The 20,493-nt window shown below is 36.3% G+C and overlaps 1 protein-coding gene across 4 annotated transcripts in view; it reads right to left on the reverse strand.

The window, feature by feature from the left end:
• DNAJC5B (DnaJ heat shock protein family (Hsp40) member C5 beta) overlaps positions 1–20,493 on the reverse strand; it is a 104,126-nt gene that overhangs the window by 43,033 nt on the left and 40,600 nt on the right. For all 4 annotated transcript variants that reach the window (XM_047728282.1, XM_047728281.1, XM_047728283.1 and 1 more), the window contains exon 3: positions 19,612–19,739. In XM_047728282.1, coding sequence (XP_047584238.1) covers positions 19,612–19,730 — 119 coding nt within the window. In that variant the 5' untranslated portion in view covers positions 19,731–19,739. The remainder of the gene's footprint in view (positions 1–19,611; positions 19,740–20,493) is intronic.

The following is a 20,493-nucleotide window of genomic DNA, read 5'->3' on the forward strand; positions in this document are numbered from 1 at the left end:
CTTAGGTTGTTTCAATGTCTTAGCTATTGCAAATAATGTTGCGATGAATAGTATCTTTTCCAAATGGTTTCTTCATTTCCTTCAGATAAATACCCAGAAATGGATTTGCTGGATCATATAGTAGTTATAGTAGTTTTATTTTTTGAGGGCCCTCTATAATGTATTCCATATTGATTATACCAATTTCCATTCCCACCAACAGTGTACAAGGGTTCCCTTTTCTCAATATCATTACCAACACTTATCTTTTAGATCTTTTCTGTCTCTTTGATACTAGCCATTATGACAGGCATGCAGTGACATCTCATTTTGGTTTAAAAATGTTTTATTGAGGGGCGCCTGGGTGGCTCAGTGGGTTAAGCCTCTGCCTTTGGCTCAGGTCATGGTCTCAGGGTCCTGGGATCGAGCCCCGCATCGGGCTCTCTGCTCAGCGGAGAGCCTGCTTCCCTTCCTCTCTCTCTCTGCCTGCCTCTCTGCCTACTTGTGATCTCTGTCTGTCAAATAACTAAATAAAATCTTTTAAAAAATGTTTTATTGAGGTGTATTTGACACACAATACTAGTTTCAGGTGTACAGCATAGTGATTTGACAACTTGGTTATGTTATGCTATGCTCACCACAAGTATAGCTACAATGCTATTACAATACCATGAACTATTTCCCTATAGTATGCCTTTCATCCTCATGATTTATTCCACAGCTGGAAACCTCTACTTTCCCCTTCACCCATTTTGCCCAATCTGCCCCTCTACCCCCCCAGCAACCATCCATTTGTTTTCTGTATTTCTGGATCTGTTTCTCCTTTTGGTTTTTTGTTTGTTGCTTGGTTTCATTTTTTAGATTCCACATATAAGCAAAATCACAGTATTTGTCTTTCTCTGTTTAACTTATTTCACTAAACAGAATATCCTCTAGGTCCATCCATGCTGTTGCAAATGGCAAGATCTTATTCTTTCTTATGACTGAGTAATATTCCATTATACTATTATATATACATATATACGTTATATAATACATGCATATATACCACGATATATATACATATATATCACATTTTCTTTATCCATTCATCTACTGATGAATACTTAGGTTGCTTTCATATCTTGCCTATTGCACATAACTGTAATAAATAGAGGTGCATGTCTTTTCAAATTATTGTTTTCATTTTTTTTAAATAAATACCCAGTCATGGAATTGCTGGATCATATGGTATTTCTATTTTTAATTTCTTGAGGAAACTCCATACTGTTTTCCACATTAGCTACGCCAGTTTACATTCCCACCAATAGTGCACAAGGCTTTTCTTTTTTCCATATCCTCACCAATACTTGCTATTTCTTGTCTTTTGTGTTCTAGCCATTCTGACTGGTGTTAGGTGATATGTCATTATGGTTTTGATTTGCTGATGAATAGTGTTGCTGAGTATCTTTTCATTCATGTGTCTGTTGGCCATTTCTATGTCTTCTTTGGAAAAATGTCTGTTTAGGTCCTCTGCCCATTTATTATATCTGATTATTTGGTTTTTTGGTGTAGTGTAATATAAATATTTATGTATTTCAGATATTAACCCCTTATCCAATATGTCATTTGTATCTTCTCCCATTCAGTAGGTTGCCCTTTCATTCTGTTGATGCTTTCCTTCCCCATGCAAAAGTGTATTTTGCTATAGTCTCAGTAGTTAATTTTTGCTTTTGCTTCCCATGCCTAAGGAGCCATATGTAGAAAAATGGTGCTAAGGTCCATGTTAAAAAGATTACTGTCCATGTTTTCTTTTAGGAGTTTTATGATTTCACATCTTATATTTAAGTCTTTAATTCACTTTGAGTTTATTTTTGTGTATGGCTTGAGAAGTAGTCCAGTTTCATTCTTTTTCATGTAGCTGTCCAGTTTTCCCTCTAGTTTTTGCCTCCCTTGTCATAGATTAATTGAATTAAATTAAATTAAAAAGGTTTATTTCTGGGCTCTCTATTCTCTTCTCTTGATCTATGTGTATTACTTTTGTGCCAGTACCATACTGTTTTGATTACTACAGTATCAAGATACAGTAGTGTATCTTTAAATCTGGGACTGTAGTATCTCCAACTCTGTTCTTTCTCAAAATTGGTTTGGCTATGGGGGGGGGGCTTCTGTAGATCATATAAATTTTAGTATTATTTGTTCTAGTTCTATAAAAAGTTCTGTTGGCATTTTGATAGGGATTGCACTCAGTCTGTAGATTGCTTTGGGTAGTATGGACATTTTAACAGTATTAATTCTTCTAGTCCATTAACATGGTATATCATTTTCTTGTTTTTTGTTTTTTAAGTAGGCTCCACACACAGCCCAGAGCCCAATGTGGGGCTTGATCAAGGTCGTGAGATCAAACCCTGAGTGGAAATCAAGAGTTGGACACAACTGAGTGAGCCACCCAGGTGGTCCCCCATGAACATAGTATATCTTTCCATTTGTTTGTGTCATCTTTAATTTTTTTCATCAGTGTTTTATCATTTTTAAAGTACAGGTCTTTCACCTCCTTTGTTAGGTTCATTCCCAGATTTGGATGGGATTTTTTATTCTATTTTAAATGGGATTGATTTCTTAATTTCTTTCTGCTACTTTGTTATTGGGGTATCAGTGGTTTTGATTTGCATTTTCCCAATGATTAGTGATGAGCATCTTTTCTTATACCTGTTGGCCATCTGTATGTCTTCTTTGGAAAATTGCTTAATTAGATCTTTTGCCCATTTTAAAGTTAGATTATTTGTTTTTTTGCTATTGAGTTTCATGTTTTCTTTATGTATATTTTTGGGTATTAATCCCTTAGTAGATATTTGCAAATACCCAGTCTTTCATTAGGTAAGTTGCCTTTTCATTTTGTTGATGGTTTCCTTTGCTCTACAAAAGCTTTCTAGTTAGATGTATCCCACTTGTTTATTTTGCTCTAGTTGCTTGTACTTTTGTTGACAAATCCAGAAAGCATCACCAAGATCCAAGTCTAAGAGTTTACCACCTAAGTTTTCTTCTAGGCATTTTATGACTTTAAGTCTTACATTCAAATCTTTAATCCAATTTGAGGTAATTTTTGTATATGGTGTAAGACAGTGGTCAAGTTTCATTCTTTTGCATGTAGCTGTGTAGTTACCCCAGCACCATTCATTGAAGAGACGTCCATTCCTCATTGTATATTCTTTCTTTTTTTGTTGTAAGTTACAAATTGGCCATATGTACCTGGATTGGATTTTAGAGAGAGAGCATGCATGAACATTGGGGCAGGGGAGGGTGGCAGAGAGAGGGAGAGAATCTCAAGTAGGGTCCACACCCAGTGCAGAGCCTGACATGGGACCTGATCTCACAACCCTGAAATCATGACCTGAGCCAAAATCAAGTGTCAGATAGTTAACTGACACCCTTACACCCCTACCCAGATTTATTTCTGAGTTCTCTATTGTGTTCCATGAATCTGTGTTTGTTTCTATGCCAATACTGTACTATTGTAATTATTATAGCTTTGTAATATGGTTTGAAATCAGGAAGCATGATATCACCAACTTTGTTTTCTCTCAGGATTGCTCTAGCTATTCTGTGTCTCTTGTGGTTCCATACAAATTTGAGGATTCTTTGTTCTATTTATGTGAAAATGCTATTAGGATTTTGACAGGTATTGCACTGAACCTGTAGATTGCATTGGATAGTATGGACATTTTAGTAATATTAAACTTCCAATCTATAAACACAGAATATGTTCCCATTTACTTGCATTTTCTTTAGTTACTTTCATCAGTGTCTTACAATTTTCAGTGCATAGGTCTTTTACTTCATTGGTTCAATTTATTCATATTTATTCCCTTCCTTTTGATGCAGTTGTAAATAGGATTATTTTCTTAATTTCTCTTTCTACTAGTTTGTTATTAGTGTATAGAAACATGACTGACTAATTTTTCTATATTGATTTTGTTTCCTGCAACTGACTGAACTTGTTTATTAGTTCTAACAGTCTTTTGGTGGAGTCTGTAGGGTTTTCCCTATAAAATGTGTCATCTGCAAATAGTGACAGTTTTATTTCTTCCTTTCCAGTTTGAATGCTTGCCCTATCCCCCAATTGCCCTGGCTAGGACTTCCAATACTACGTTGACTAAAAGTGGGGAAAGTGGACATCTTTGTCTTGTTCCTGATCTTAGAGGAAAAGCTCTTAGCTTTTCACCATTAAGTATGACTTTAGCTATGCTCTTGTCTCATATGGCCTTTATTATGTTGTGTTACATCCCCTCTACACCCATTTTGTTGAGAGCATTTATCATAAATGGATGAATTTTGTCAAATGCTTTTTTGCATCTGTTGAGGTTATATGATTTTTATCCTTCATTTTGTTAAATTTGGCTTATTTTATGTTTGCATTCAGAGTTTATCTTCAAATTGGGTTTGTAACATAAAGCTATTTTAACCTAATATTGAGAGTTCATATGACTTGTTTTCTGTAGGGTTTAATGACGTATTATTCAAATCTGAAACACACTGACCCACCTCCCTGTGCAAGTCTCTGCTTGTCAACATGGTTACAAAACTCTCATAATCATATCCTGGGTTACCTTCTGTCTCATGTCCTCCACACACAGCTTGTATATTATTCACTGACACGGCCACATTATCAGTATTTTTTCAAATACCCCATGGCCTTTTTCTCCATCTTTGCTTAGTCTGTTGTCTCTGCCTTGCATACCTATCCTTGCTAACATTACATTCTTTCCCCAACTTCTATCCTTTTTTTTGTCTAACTATTCATCTTTATTCATGCTTGAATTGTTAACTCAAAGCATTAACTCCTATGGAAAGACCTACCCTGAACCTCTTGTCTTTTCTCATTGCATTTTCTTCTATTTTTTTCTCTCTTGATTACACTATATTATCTGTTTTATACCTTCTTAAATGAAGGCATGTTTTAGTCTTTTGTGGATCCAAGCTTAGCATATGCCTGCCAAAAAGAAATACTTATGAAATATTTATGGAATAAATGAATAAATAAGTAAACTAGAAAAACAACTTAGCATCATGTTTCTACAATACCCTCAGTTTCCTTTCAAGATGTGCTGAAGAGGGGGAAAAAATCATGTCTTTTGCTTCAGGGAAGATTTCATATTCACAAAATCCTAGAATTATCTGAACTAAACCAGCAAAATCTCCAACAAGCTTCCGTTTCCCCGCCCCAAACAGAGTTAATAAGAGTATCTATTTAGGTCTAGCATTAGACATATTATAGTTTTCTGTGCTACAGAATGCTAATTCTGACTGGTTGACAATTTGCAATTTTTTGAGTTGTGTGCCTTACTCAGGAAAAAAAAAAAAATGATGCTCATTGAACAGCATTGTTATGTGGATGGCCTTTTAAAAAGATTTTATTTATTTATCTGAGAGACAACAAGCGGAGGCGGGGAGGGGTAGAGGGAGAGGGCCAAGCAGACTCCCAGCTGAGCATGGAGCCTGATGCAGGGATTTAACTCACAACCTTGAGATTAAGTCCTGAGCTGAAATCAAGAGTTGAACACTAACCAACTGAGCCACCCAGGCACTCTTCTATTTATATTCTTATATCCCTTTTGTTCAATTCTCCTATGAATATTACTAGATTCTTTCCATTACTAGGAATTATATAATTCCTGAATCATTTCTTTTATATATTTTTAAGGCTTTTTTTGTGTATGTGGTTACCCTTCAGATTACAATTAACATCTTAATTTTTAAATATCTACTTCACATTAATAGGCTGTCAAAAGTACACGAAAACAGAGTCAAGATGGCAGAGAAGTAGCAGGCTGAGACTACTTCAGGTAACAGGAGATCAGCTAGATCTTCCCTCAGAAGATCAACAAGAAATCCAGCCAGGACAAAGTTCACCTACCAAGGAGTGCAGTTTCAATACCAAGGAGAGCAGTGGAATTCCAGAGGAGGAGAAAGCAGAGCACAGAACTCATGGCTTTCTCCCCATGATTCTTTAGTCTTGCAGTTAATTTAATTTTTTCTTTTTCATTTTTTTTCTTCTTCTGCTAAATTTTTTTAAACTTTTACCCTTTTCTTTTTTAACCTTTTTCAACTAGTTTATCTAATATATATGTATTTTTTTCTTTTTTATATTTTTTCTTTATTCATTTTCGTTTTTTTAATTGTTTTTTTTCTGAACCTCTTTGTATCCCCTTTTCCCCCCCTCCCCCAATGATTTGGGATCTCTTCTGATTTGGTTAAAGCATATTTTCCTGGGGTCTTTGCCATGCTTTTAGTATTTTATTTGCTCCTTCGTATACTCTTATCTGGGAAAATGACAAGGCAGAAAAATTCACCACAAAAAAAAAAAAGAACAAGAGGCAGTACTGAAGGCTAGTGACCTAATCAATACAGACATTGGTAATATGTCAGATCTAGAGTTCAGAATGACGATTCTCAAGGTTCTAGCTGGGCTCGAAAAAGGCATGGAGATAGTAGAGAAACCCTCTCAGGAGATATAAAAGCCCTTTCTGGAGAAATAAAAGAACTAAAATCTAACCAGTTGAAATTAAAAAAGCTATTAATGAGGTGCAATAAAAAATGGAGGCTCTCACTGCTAGGATAAATGAGGCAGAAGAAAGAATTAACAATATAGAAGACCAAATGACAGAGAATAAAGAAGCTGAGCAAAAGAGGGACAAACAGCTACTGGACCACGAGGGGAGAATTCGAGAGATAAGTGACACCATAAGACGAAATAACATTAGAATAATTGGGATTCCAGAAAAAGAAGAAAGAGAGAGGGGAGCAGAATGTATATTGGAGAAAATTATTGGAGAGAATTTCCCTAATATGAGAAAGGGAACAAGCATCAAAATCCAGGAGGTGCAGAGAACCTCGCTCAAAATCAATAAGAATAGGTCCACACCCCATCACCTAATAGTAAAATTTACAAGTCTTAGTGACAAAGAGAAAATACTGAAAGCAGCCCGGGAAAAGAAGTTTGTAACATACAATGGTAAAAATATTAGGTTGGCAGCAGACTTATCCACAGAGACCTGGCAGGCCAGAAAGAGCTGGCATGATTCAGAGCACTAAACAAGAAAAACATGCAGCCAAGAATACTATATCCAGCTAGGCTATCATTGAAAATAGAAGGAGAGATTAAAAGCTTCCAGGACAAACAAAAACTGAAAGAATTTGCAAATACCAAACCAGCTCTACAGGAAATATTAAAAGCGGTCCTCTAAGCAGAGAGAGAGCCTAAAAGTAGTAGCTCAGAAAGGAACAGAGACAATATACAATAACAGTCACCTTACAGGCAATACAATGGCACTAAATTCATATCTCTCAATACTTACCCTGAATGTTAATGGGCTAAATGCCCCAATCAAAAGACACAGGGTATCAGAATGGATAAAAAAACAAAACCCATCTATATGTTGCCTACAAGAAACTCATTTTAAACCAGAGGAAACCTCCAGATTTAAAGTGAGGGGGTGGAAAACAATTACCATGCTAATGGACATCAGAAGAGAGCAGGAGTGGCAATCCTTATATCAGATCAATTAGATTTTAAGCCAAAGACTATAATAAGAGATGAGGAAGGACACTGTATCATCCTCAAAGGATCTGTCCAACAAGAAGATCTAACAATTTTAAATATCTATGCCCCTAACATGGGAGCAGCCAACTATATAAACCAATTAATAACAAAATCAAAGAAACACATCAACAATAATACAATAATAGTAGGGGACTTTAACACTCCCTTCACTGAAATGGACAGATCATCCAAGCAAAAGATCAACAAGGAAATAAAGGCCTTAAATGACACACTGGACCAGATGGACATCACAGATATATTCAGAACATTTCATCCCAAAGCAACAGAATACACATTCTTCTCTAATGCATATGGAACATTCTCCAGAATAGATCACATCCTCGGTCCTAAATCAGGTCTCAACCAGTATCAAAAGATTGGGATCATTCCCTGCATATTTTCAGACCACAATGCTCTGAAGCTAGAACTCAATCACAAGAGGAAATTTGGAAAGAACCCAAATACATGGAGACTAAACAGCATCCTTCTAAAGAATGAATGGGTCAACCAGGAAATTAAAGAAGAATTGAAAAAATTCATGGAAACAAATGATAATGAAAACACAACAGTTCAAAATCTGTGGGACACAACAAAGGCAGTCCTGAGAGGAAAATATATAGCGGTATAAGCCTTTCTCAAGAAACAAGAAAGTTCTCAAGTACACAACCTAACCCTACACCTAAAGGAGCTGGAGAAAGAACAACAAAGAAACCCTAAACCCAGCAGGAGAAGAGAAATCATAAAGATCAGAGCAGAAATCAATGAAATAGAAACCAAAAAACAATAGAACAAATCAACAAAACTAGGAGCTGGTTCTTTCAAAGAATTAACAAGATTGATAAACTCCGGCCAGACTTATCAAAAAGAAAAGAGAAAGGACCCAAATAAATAAAATCATGAATGAAAGAGGAGAGATCACAACGAACACCAAAGAAATACAGACAATTATAAGAACATACTATGAGCAACTCTACGCCAACAAATTTGACAATCTGGAAGAAATGGATGCATTCCTAGAGACATATAAACTACCACAACTGAACCAGGAAGAAATAGAAAGCCTCAACAGAACCATAAGCAGTAAGGAGATTGAAACAGTCATCAAAAATCTCCAAACAAACAAAAGCCCAGGGCCAGACAGCTTCCCGGGGGAATTCTACCAAACATTTAAAGAAGAACTAATTCCTATTCTCCTGAAACTGTTCCAAAAAATAGAAATGGAAGGAAAACTTCCAAACTCATTTTATGAGGCCAGCATCACCTTGATCCCAAAACCAGACAAGGATCCCATCCAAAAAGAGAACTACAGATGAACACAGATGCAAAAATTCTCACCAAAATACTAGCCAATAGGATTCAACAGTACATTAAAAGGATTATTCACCACGACCAAGTGGGATTTATTCCAGGGCTGCAAGGTTGGTTCAACATCCGCAAATCAATCAATGTGATACAACACATTAATAAAAGAAAGAACAAGAACCATATGATACTCTCCATAGATGCTGAAAAAGCATTTGACAAAGTACAGCATCCCTTCCTGATCAAAACTCTTCAAAGTGTAGGGATAGAGGGCACATACCTCAATGTTATCAAAGCCATCTATGAAAAACCCACCGCAAATATCATTCTCAATGGAGAAAACTGAAAGCTTTTCCGCTAAGGTCAGGACCATGGCAGGGATGTCCGTTATCACCCCTGCTATTCAACATAGTACTAGAAGTCCTAGCCTCAGCAATCAGACAACAAAAGGAAATTAAAGGCATCCGAATCGGCAAAGAAGAAGTCAAACTATCACTCTTCGCAGATGATATGATACTTTATGTGGAAAACCCAAAAGACTCCACTCCAAAACTGCTAGAACTTGTACAGGAATTCAGTAAAGTGTCAGGATATAAAATCAATGCACAGAAATCAGTTGCATTTCTCTACACCAACAACAAGACAGAAGAAAGAGAAATTAAGGAGTCAATCCCATTTACAATTGCACCTGAAACTATAAGATACCTAGGAATAAACCTAACCAAAGAGGCTAAGAATCTATACTCAGAAAACTATAAAGTACTCATGAAAGAAATTGAGGAAGACACAAGAAATGGAAAAATGTTCCATGCTCCTGGATTGGAAGAATAAATATTGTGAAAATGTCTATGCTACCTAAAGCAATCTACACATTTAATGCAATTCCTATCAAAGTACCATCCATTTTTTTCAAAGAAATTGAACAAATAATCTTAAAATTTATAGGGAACCAGAAAATACCAATAGCCAAAGGAATATTGAAAAAGAAAGCCAAAGTTGGTGGCATCACAATTCCGGACTTCAAGCTCTATTACAAAGCTGTCATCCTCAAGACAGCATGGTACTGGCACAAAAACAGACACATAGATCAATGGAACAGAATAGAGAGCCCAGAAATAGACCCTCAACTCTATGGTCAACTCATCTTCGACAAAGCAGGAAAGAATGTCCAATGGAACAAAGACAGCCTCTTCAATAAATGGTGTTGGGAAAATTGGACAGCCAAATGCAGAAAAATGAAATTGGACCATTTCTTTACACCACATACGAAAATAGACTCAAAATGGATGAAGGACCTCAATGTGAGAAAGGAATCCATCAAAATGGATGGTGAACACAGGCAGCAACCTCTTCGACCTCAGCCGCAGCAACATCTTCCTAGGAACATCACCAAAGGCAAGGGAAGCAAGGACAAAAATGAACTATTGGGATTTTATCAAGATCAAAAGCTTTTGCACAGCAAAGGAAACAGTTAACAAAACCAAAAGACAACTGACAGAATGGGAGAAGATATTTGCAAACGACATATCAGATAAAGGGCTAGTGTCCAAAATCTATAAAGAACTTAGCAAACTCAACACCCAAAGAACAAATAATCCAATCAAGAAATGGGCAGAAGACATGAACAGACATTTCTGCAAAGAAGACATCCAGATGGCCAACAGACACATGAAAAAGTGCTCCATATCACTCGGCATCAGGGAAATACAAATCAAAACCACAATGAGATATCACCTCACACCAGTCAGAATGGCTAAAATGAACAAGTTAGGAAATGACAGATGCTAGCGAGGATGCGGAGAAAGGGGAACCCTCCTACACTGTTGGTGGGAATGCAAGCTGGTGCAACCACTCTGGAAAACAGCATGGAGGTTCCTCAAAATGTTGAAAATAGAACTACCCTATGACCCAGCAATTGCACTACTGGGTATTTACCCTAAAGATAATAACGTAGTGATCCGAAGGGGCACGTGCACCCGAATGTTTACAGCAGCAATGTGCACAATAGCCAAACTATGGAAAGAACCTAGATGTCCATCAACAGATGAATGGATCTAGAAAATGTGGTATATATACACAATGGAATACTATGCAGCCATCAAAAGAAATGAAATCTTGCCATTTGCGATGACGTGGATGGAACTAGAGGGTATCATGCTTAGCTAAATAAGTCAATCGGAGAAAGAAAACTATCATATGATCTCCCTGATATGAGGAAGTGGAGATGCAACATGGGGGGTTAAGCGGGTAGGAGAAGAATAAATGAAACAAGATGGGATTGGGAGGGAGACAAACCATAAAAGACTCTTAATCTCACAAAACAAACTGAGGATTGCTGGGGGGAGGGGGGTTGGGAGAAGGGGGGTGGGGTTATGGACATTGGGGAGGGTATGTGCTATGGTGAGTGCTGTGAAGTGTGTAAACCTGGCGATTCACAGACCTGTACCCCTGGGGATAAAAATATATGTTTATAAAAAAATAAAAAAAAAGATAGAAAAGTAAATTAAAAAGTGAGGTTCTGGGAAAAAAAATGTACACAAAAACCTCTATATAATTCCACCTCCTCATTAATGCTGCTATTGTTGCAAATGACATCCTTATACATTGTGTGTCATTCAACATAGATATATAATTATTGTTTTATGCAATTGTCTTTTAAATTAGATAGGAAAAAAGAGGATCTACAAACATATTTACCTGTGAAGTTACCTTTACTGGTGTTCTCTAATTTTTCATGTGGATTCAGATTATGGTCCAGTGTTCATTTCACTCTGAATGATTCCTTTTGGTATTTCTTATAGAAAAGGTCTTCCAATGACTCAGTTAATCATTTATCTAGAAATAAATTAATATCTCCCTTCATTTTAGATGGATTGTTTTACTATATATAGAATTTTATGTGTGTTAGGACACATCTTCAGTGCTGAGCCAGAGAGTTTACACCTCTGCCTTAGCCTTTATTCCTGCTTGAACAGAGCTACAAGGTCAGCCAGAAGTAAGAACTTAGGGCTTTCTCAAGTCTTTCCCAAGTGTGTGTACAACTGTGGGCAGGTGAGTAGCTTCTAGTTTCCCAGGGATATGTCAGAACTGATTTCTTTTTAGAAACTAGCATAGTTTCTAGGACAGGAATAAGTGATAGAATGAAGCATTTTTTCGTTTAAATTTCGATTAATATGAATTCTATGCTCAAGTCAATCTATTCTTCTTACCACAGTCTCCCTTATTTTGCTTGTCCTTCTATATGTATCTTTGAACCTTACTAAATCTAACTCTTTATAAGGTGAACTCTTTAAAAGGTACAAATTACATGTATATAGATAGACATAGATACGTAGATACATATTTTCATTTCTCAGAGTATAATATAAATAAGTATCCAAAAGTAAATAGGATTGAGTGAATGAGTGAGTGGGAAAAAAATGTCATTGGTCATAACAATTTTAGTGCCCAGGAACAAATGAAGTAGTGTGAAGAACTAAGAGGACCAAGAATATTTGCCATGGGACAAAGGGGGTTATGCCACTGACCTGAAAGATAACTCTGAGATAGCCTCATATACTCTTCTTTTTAGTGGAAGGTTTTAGAATTCAGGAAACAAATTAGTACTGATAGAGATTAATTTCAATTTATCTTGTGAGCTTGAATCATCACTTTGCCTTGTAAATATTTACAATTCTTCTATTAGCTATGCATTCCCCTGACATTTACACTTTATTCATAAGCAGCCTCTGTTATGACCTATAATTGCTAATAAAGATGGGTAAAAGCCCCACAGATTGGGGTTGCCACAGATCACTATGGAAATTACACTCTTTCCTGCTTCTTGTGAGAATAGCATTTGCCTCATGTTGGTCTACTCTGTGCAAACTCACCTCTTCAGAGATGGAGGATGATTTCCAGAAAATTCCATGTGAAATTGAATGAAATAGAAAAATCGAGTCCCTGTGCCCTGTGAACCAAGATATTTGGTACCTCATCAACAAGCTCATCCATGAGGCACAGAAACCCAGGTGCTAATGTACAAAACTAGTTCACTCTGATTTTGTGTTTTTTTCTGAGGAGCTAAGGAAGGGCTAGATCTTTGTCTCATTTCTCCTCAAGTAGGCCAGCATTTTGTTAGGTCCCTGTACCCAAAACACTAGAAAAACCTGCTGGCTTTCCTTTGGGTATCTTACTCTTATTTCTATCTAAATTTAAAAATGTACACATCAGTGTAAATAAAAACTAACATTTAAGTTGCGTATGAGACTTTGAATACTCAATACTCACATTTTCTGTATTACATAACTGGCTCTCTTTTCTCAGAGTTTTCTATTCCTTATCCCCTAACTACATTTTACTTGAGGATCTCAAGCCATAAAATAGTGCACTGTGTCCCAGTCTGAAACTGTAGTCTTTCCTTGCTGAGCTGTCCCTCTCTTTACTGGGTCAGTGAATGACTCTTGGCTCAATTATGTGGCAAAACATTTGAGACAAGGTCCTGACAAAGCTAAAAATGTAAGTATGGAGAAAGAGACATATACCCACAGGCAAAATCTATTTGTTGACCACACCAATGGAAGACAAAACACAATGCTTGGCCTAGGGAATTGATTGAATGGGAAATGCAGAAAAGAAGACTGAATTACAACCTGTGAGAATTTTATGCTCTCATTGAACAGCAAAGTGAGTTATGGAATATATAATATGCCACAGGGAAGGCCCCCATCGTCTTTCTCTCCCAATCAACCTAAATGGCTCCTCATAATCATTTTGGGTATGATGTTTAATTTTCCATCTTTCTCTTTCTCTTTCTCTCTCCCTCTTCCAATTAGATTCTAATTTTTTGCTTATATGCTCCTTAAAATTTGAGAAATTGTCCTCTTAACATTTTAAACTTTGCATCTAAATTTTTTGTAAGATAAAACAGATGCAAAAGGTGTAATTTTCAGCATTATAGACATTGACATGTTAAAAGTTTTAACACTCCTTTAAATTTATCAACAGAATTTAAATATCACAGAAACTATACACAGTCACACACACACACACACACACACACACACACACTCACACATACATGCGTAGGCATGCATACACACACATATTTCTTGGAGAGTCTTCTTACACCCATGCCCTAGCCAACTTTGAAGAATGCCATTCTATAGGCTTCTTTCTCTGACGCCTTACGTGTCCTTTGTGGTACACAGTAACTGTGTGTCAGAACTTGGCTAAACACTTTACATATATTACTTCTTTTAATCCTTAGCAACCCTCTGCAGTCAGTACTGTTTTCTCCATTTTACTCATGAAGAAAATGAGGCTAAGAGAAGAGGTCTGAATCCAGGTCCTTCCGACTTCATACCCTCTACTCTTAACTGCTGCTACTTTATACTTAAAATTCACTGCAACTGAGGGAGTTTAATGTTAAAATCAACTTGGAACACCTTAAAGAGAATATGCGATTTCAAGCACCACTCCTAGCACTCCCCAACATCTTACTTGCTTTGCTTTTCTCCACAGCTCTTACCAATATCTGATAGATTGTATACTTTATTACTAAGCCCCCCTTCTCCCCCAGCCCAGAATATAGGCTTCAGGAAAGTAGGGATTTCATCTCTTTTGTTCAGTGCAATTTTCTCAGTGCTCAAAACAGTACTTAAGAAATATTCATTGAATAATGATCAAGCCTTGTTATAAAGCCATTAGGATTCTAAGAGATTCTAGACATACTACATGCTACATGCCCTGATCAGCCTTCCTAGCTTCATTATAATTAGGCAGCAGTGTAAGGCATAGATCAACAATCTACTGGGTTTGGAGTGAAGGATTTTTATGTGCCAGTCAGTGTCAAGAAAAGTGACATACCTTATGACAGGCCTAAAGTGGTTGGTGAACTATATTTGCCTCATTCAAGTTACCAAGGGGAACACAGAATCAGGTAGCTTTGTTGTAGGGCTATGGTAGGGATGCCATCATTGAGCCATCACAGTCTACTGTTCAGGGCTAGGAATCTGGGCAATTCATGGCATGCTTGGAAGTTTGGTGCCTAGGGCCTCCCAGAAATCTCCCAGGGCTGAGATTCTTATCTCACTACTCCTTATTGTAGTGTTTTGAAGTATATTACTTTGTATAGTTTTCTTAGTGGTTGAGTATGTATATGTAATTTATCATAGTCTACTGATATCAATGTTTTACCAATCTAAGTACAGAACTTTTTCATTTAGGTTTTGTCCTCCCCACTTTTAAATATCATTGTCTTGAGTATCAGATGGTGTTAGAATTTTTGTGTCAGTTGTCATATATAATTTAGAAAATTCATGAAGATGATAGTATGTTGTATTTACCCATATTTCTATATTTTCCATTGTTCTTCCTTCCTTCCTTAATAATGTAGGATTCCTTCTTTTATTATTTCTTTTATAATATGTTCTTCAGCTATTCTGTAAAAGCATATCTGGCTAAGTGACAAAAATCTTTCAGTTTTCCTTCATGTAGGAATTTTTAAATTTCCCCTTAATTCCCTAGGTATAGTTTCATCGGATTTGGAATTTTCAGTTTACAGTAATTTTCTTTCTTTTCTTTCTTGAAAAGTGGTGTGTTACTTCTTCCGGCCTCTTTTGTTTCAGGTGAGAAATTGCAAAGTTGCCTTTTGAATTGGTGTCCCTCTATCAGTAATGCGTCGTTCCTCTCTGGCTGCTTTCAAGATATTTTCTTTGTCTTTAGTTTTCAGAAGTATAATTATGATGTGTCTGGGCATGGATTTCTTTGGATTTATCCTTTCTGGAATTCACTTAGCTGCTTGATCTGTGAATTTATATGTTTTGTTATATTTGGGAAATTTCCAGTCATTATTTCTTTGAATACTCCTTCAGTCCCACTCTCTTTCCCCCCTCCTATGACACCAGTTCTATGAATGTTGGATCTTTTGTTATGGTCATATAGTTTCCTGAGGCTCTGTTTGTTTTCAGTTTATTTTCTCTCATTTGTTCCAATTGGGTAAATTCTATGGATCTGTCCTCAACTTCACTGATCTCGTCATCTGTTAGTTGTACTCTACGACTGAACTCTTCAAGTTATTTTTATTATTTCTGTTATTTTTAAGTTCTTTAATTTCCATTGGTTACATTTTATAATTCCTATCTCTCTGCTGAAATTTTCTGTTGTTTTTATTTTCACTTGTTTCAAGATAATTTGTAATTGTTTGTGGATTTTTTTTTTTATGATAGTTACTTGTCAGATAATTCTAATGTCTGGTTCATCTCAGTGTGAGACTCAGAGGATTATCTTTTCTCATTCAAGTTATAATTTTCTTGGGTTTTTTTTAGTATGATAACTGATTTTAATTGTATCTGGAAATTTTTGCTATTATGTTAGGAGACTCTGGGTCTTAAATTTTTTATTTTAACAGGAATTGACTCTGTTTAGATTTAGCGTGTTGGTCATAGCCTACTTTTATGGGTGGTGGCTCCAATGACAGTTTGATTTTCAGAGCCTTGATGGTACTATGTTTGTCTTCTTTGTCTCCTGCCTCTGAGACCGCACTGGTACTTGTTGGTACTAGCTGAGGAAGTGAAAGGAGCTTCCCAGGCTGAGTGGCTTGGTGCCATTATGTGGAGAAAGGGAATCTCCCTTATGTGGAGAAAGGGAATCTCCAGGCTGCAGAGACAAAAAACACTTTTTGGGCTGGGTGCTAGTGAAAGAATCTTACCTGCTAATCTCCCCTGTCAGGTGAATCCCTGGGTAGGAGAAGGGAGTCTCAGATGGTGGGAAAGTTCTCTGGTAGTTTACTATTTGGGGAACATTCAGTTTGTTCTCCTTGCTATTTCTTCTGAGCTTGTCTAGAGTTGTTGCCAGGACTCCTGCTCAGTTTGGAGGAAGAATAAGTCTATCTGTCTGCTTTCTCTTGCTAGATTGGGTATCAGGAAAGGCTGGGCCTGGCTTATAGTCTCTTGGATGGAAAATCAGAGCATGCCCTGCCACTGTGTTGTTCCCTTGGTCCTCTGGTCCCTAACTAATTCATCTTCCTGTTTCTACTTTTTAGGGTTCTTCTTTAGTTGTCACTTGTGTTATTTCCAAGGCCTTTAGTTATGCTTGACAGGAAGGAGAAGAGAGAAACAAGTCTACACCATTTTGCTCAGATCAGAAGATCTCTATATAAGCTTATATAGGCCTAAAATCTCTCTAGATGGTACACAAAGAATTGCGTTTCCTGAGGAGGGAACCTAGGGAATATGAAGTAGAAGGGAAAGTTTTTTTGTATATGTGTTTGCATGTTCTTATTTTAATCAGGTGAATATATTATCTGTTCAAAAATAAAAATAAAATATAGAAGAAGAAATCTAATTCAGCCTTGCTTTCAAGAGCACAACCAAGCATTGCAACATTGGTCAAGCAGAGTATGGATTCAACAGTTTGTAATTTTATTAAATTTCACTGACTTTTAATTTCACTATATTGTGACTGCTTTGATCAAGATCTCTGAATATAAGAATAATGTTCTCAGTGGGTTTTCAGCCTGCTCATACATTTTGAATAATAACTTGCAGAATACAAATGTGTAATTTAGATAGAAGTAGATGCTTTTGGCAGCATACTAGCACCCTAATCAGCTGGAAAAAATGATATTTGTATGACATTAAAACAAAATTAATAGCAGGACACTGATTACATGAAACGATTTTAGGTTGTAATTATTAAACTTGCAAACAACTCAGCATAATTAGTGCCTTAATTAGGATATGACCTGAAATTTTAGCTTACAAAATTAATTGAGGCAATTAAAAGTCACATTTGTAAAGTAAAGTGGGTTTTAAGGCTTATAAGGTAGTTAGGTATCACTCTTTTTCTCATTTGGGGGAGCATCTTTATAGGTAATAAGCTTGCAGTGTAATTACTTTGATTCCAAACCCCCACTTCCAGCATGTTGTCTCAGCCTGAGGCCTCAAAAGTTAAGTCTAATAACTTTCAGCCAAGGGTATCTATCCACAGGAGGTTGAACGGCTCCCAGGTACACTTCTAAATAACTCTGGGGAGCAATGAAATGGCAAAGACTTTCTGTCCCCAGTACCTTAAGTGAAACATAAACTAGAAGATTGATAGTGACTTTGGATCAAGCTCTTGACCATTTTCATATAACTGTTTGGGTCCAAATGGCAATTTTCACCTCTGCCATTTATTCTTCACATGCTTCTTGAAGGCATTTCAGGTCCCATGGTTTACCACATGGTGAGGGTTACAATCCAAAGTCAAGGAATTTCCCATCAGTACATAGAAATGGAGAAGTCAATAAATATTTGTGGGCTAGTGATTTGGGAAAAAACAAATCTAGACTCTTACCTTCATACCATATGTCATAATAAACTCCAAATGGATCAAAGATTTAATGTGAAAATAAATTATAAATGTACTGAAAGAAGACATGGGTTAATATTTTTACAATAACAAAGAGTAGCTTTTTAAACATGGCAGATAAAATCCACAAAGAAAATTACTAGCAAATTTGTCTTCATAATTCTAAACTCTCATATGTAAAAAAATATATACACTCTAAGTTTTAAAAAACCAAGTTCAAGGTCAAATCAAGAAGTAACCAATTAGAATCTGAAAGTTTCATTTATATTTTGATTTAATTTTTCCTCTAAAGGCGTAGCTTTATTCCTTGATAAGGAAATAAGGGGGATCTGAGTGGATCAGTCGATTGAATGTCCAACTTCTGATTTTGGCTTAGGTCATGATCTCAGGATTGTGAGATAGACCCCTATATGGGGTTCTGTGGTAACAGGGAGTCTGCTTAGGATTCTCACTGTCCCTCTCCCTCAGCTCCTCCTCCCCACTCCTACTTGCATGCTATAATTTATTCAATAAATAAATAATCTTTAAATAATCTTTAAAAAGAAAATAATGAAATATTTGGAAATATGCATCATGATTTGCATGTAGGAATATCAAGTATAGGAGGAAATTAAAAGAACTTAAACTTAAAAAAAATAGCTCAAAGTGATGATACTACAGGATGACTATAAGCTTCATTAAAAAATTCAGTATTTAATAATACCAAGATATTTACATGATAGAACCTTGTTAAAAAATAGGGGGTATTGACAAATCCAATTTTATTTTTAAATGTCTTATCTAGACAGAAAAAAAAGACTAGAAGAAAACAAAATAATAATTTTGTTTTTTAATTACTGATAGAGATATTATTATGAATAAATGTTATTGTCTTCATTTTGAGCAATTTCAAATTTTATACAGTATTTCCTGCTCAATGCTTTTTTAATTTCTTGGATCTCTAAAGAAAAATATATTTGAGTTTTTCCCAATTATATCTAACTCTGAATTAGATCAGATATGAAAAATAAAAATTGAAGACTTGAAAAGCATAGCATAAAATATGACAATTGTGACAATCCCCCCCCCACTTTTAAAATCCCTCTACCAGATTCCATGATGCTATACCATTTAAGTTAAATTAAAACTCCTGGTCATTCTCAGTTATCTCTGTCTTTCTCTCACACTGAAGGCCTAGAACACAGGCTTCCTTTTAATAAGGCCCAAAATCATGAGAATATTCTTTTAAAAAGTGAGTTTCATACTTGTCTATTTCTAACAGCCTATGTTGTAGAACAGGGGACATGAGGTTCAAAACTCTGATTACTTGGTCTTGGCAAGAAGCTTTTGTCTTTAATTGGGGGCCTATCACAATTTGCCTATCACAAAATAACTAATGCTAGTAGTAGAATGATGTCATCATTGAAATTTCTCTGTACCTGTAGGTTTTCTTAATTTCTTCATTTGATGCTCCCTTATGCAGACCAAGAATTTCATATAGAGCTTCTCCAGTTGTAGACAAAGTCCTCTGTCTTTGGTTAGGTATGTTACATGCCATTTTCTCAGGCTGTGAAAGCAAAGAGGGTAAATAGCCATGAAGGTTATGCATACTGGGTCCCACTATTTAAAGAGAAAGACAGTTTATCTCTAACCTTTTACAAAATCACAATCTAAAGTACATTTGTGTGCCAGCCACACAAGGAGAGGAGTAAAGGGTTAGGAGAGCCAAAAGTAGAGCTTCAAGTCAGGGTGTTAAAGGCTACAGGCAGTCATGTAAACGGAATATGGCTTTGTCCACATGGTTAAATAGGAGTGAAATGTTATCTAAATACCCAGCTAATTCAGAATTTTTGGAAATAAATCCTCACTGGTCAGCCTATGTCAATTCTTTTTTGCCAGAATTTGAACAGCTCTTTTTTTGTATATTTTCCAAATTTAGCTAGCAGTGGAAATAATCTTCCATTTTACTTTGATTCTATTGGCCTTGCCATTGTTAGAGCAAGAGTTTTAAAAAGAAATAAAAAAAAGAAAGAAAGAAAACCTTTTGAAGTATCAGAGGGAAAAAATCATCTGGGAGTCAGGATAGAACTTCTCCTCTGCACCTATAGGATGTCAGAATCCTAATGGGTTTTGCACCTGAGATAGATCATTTTCCTATGGTCTATCGAGAAGGAATGGGGCTACCCCTAAGACCCAGATAAAATCTGCCTTCCATGCTCCGGCTCTAGGGCAGCAAAGATAAGCAAGCATACCTAGGGGCATTCCTGCATCCACCACTCAACCTCTCTCTAAGGCTTAAGGGCTTCATTTATAATGAAAGG

Source organism: Lutra lutra, chromosome 4 (assembly GCF_902655055.1).
Source record: "Lutra lutra chromosome 4, mLutLut1.2, whole genome shotgun sequence".
Lineage (NCBI taxonomy): Eukaryota > Metazoa > Chordata > Mammalia > Carnivora > Mustelidae > Lutra > Lutra lutra.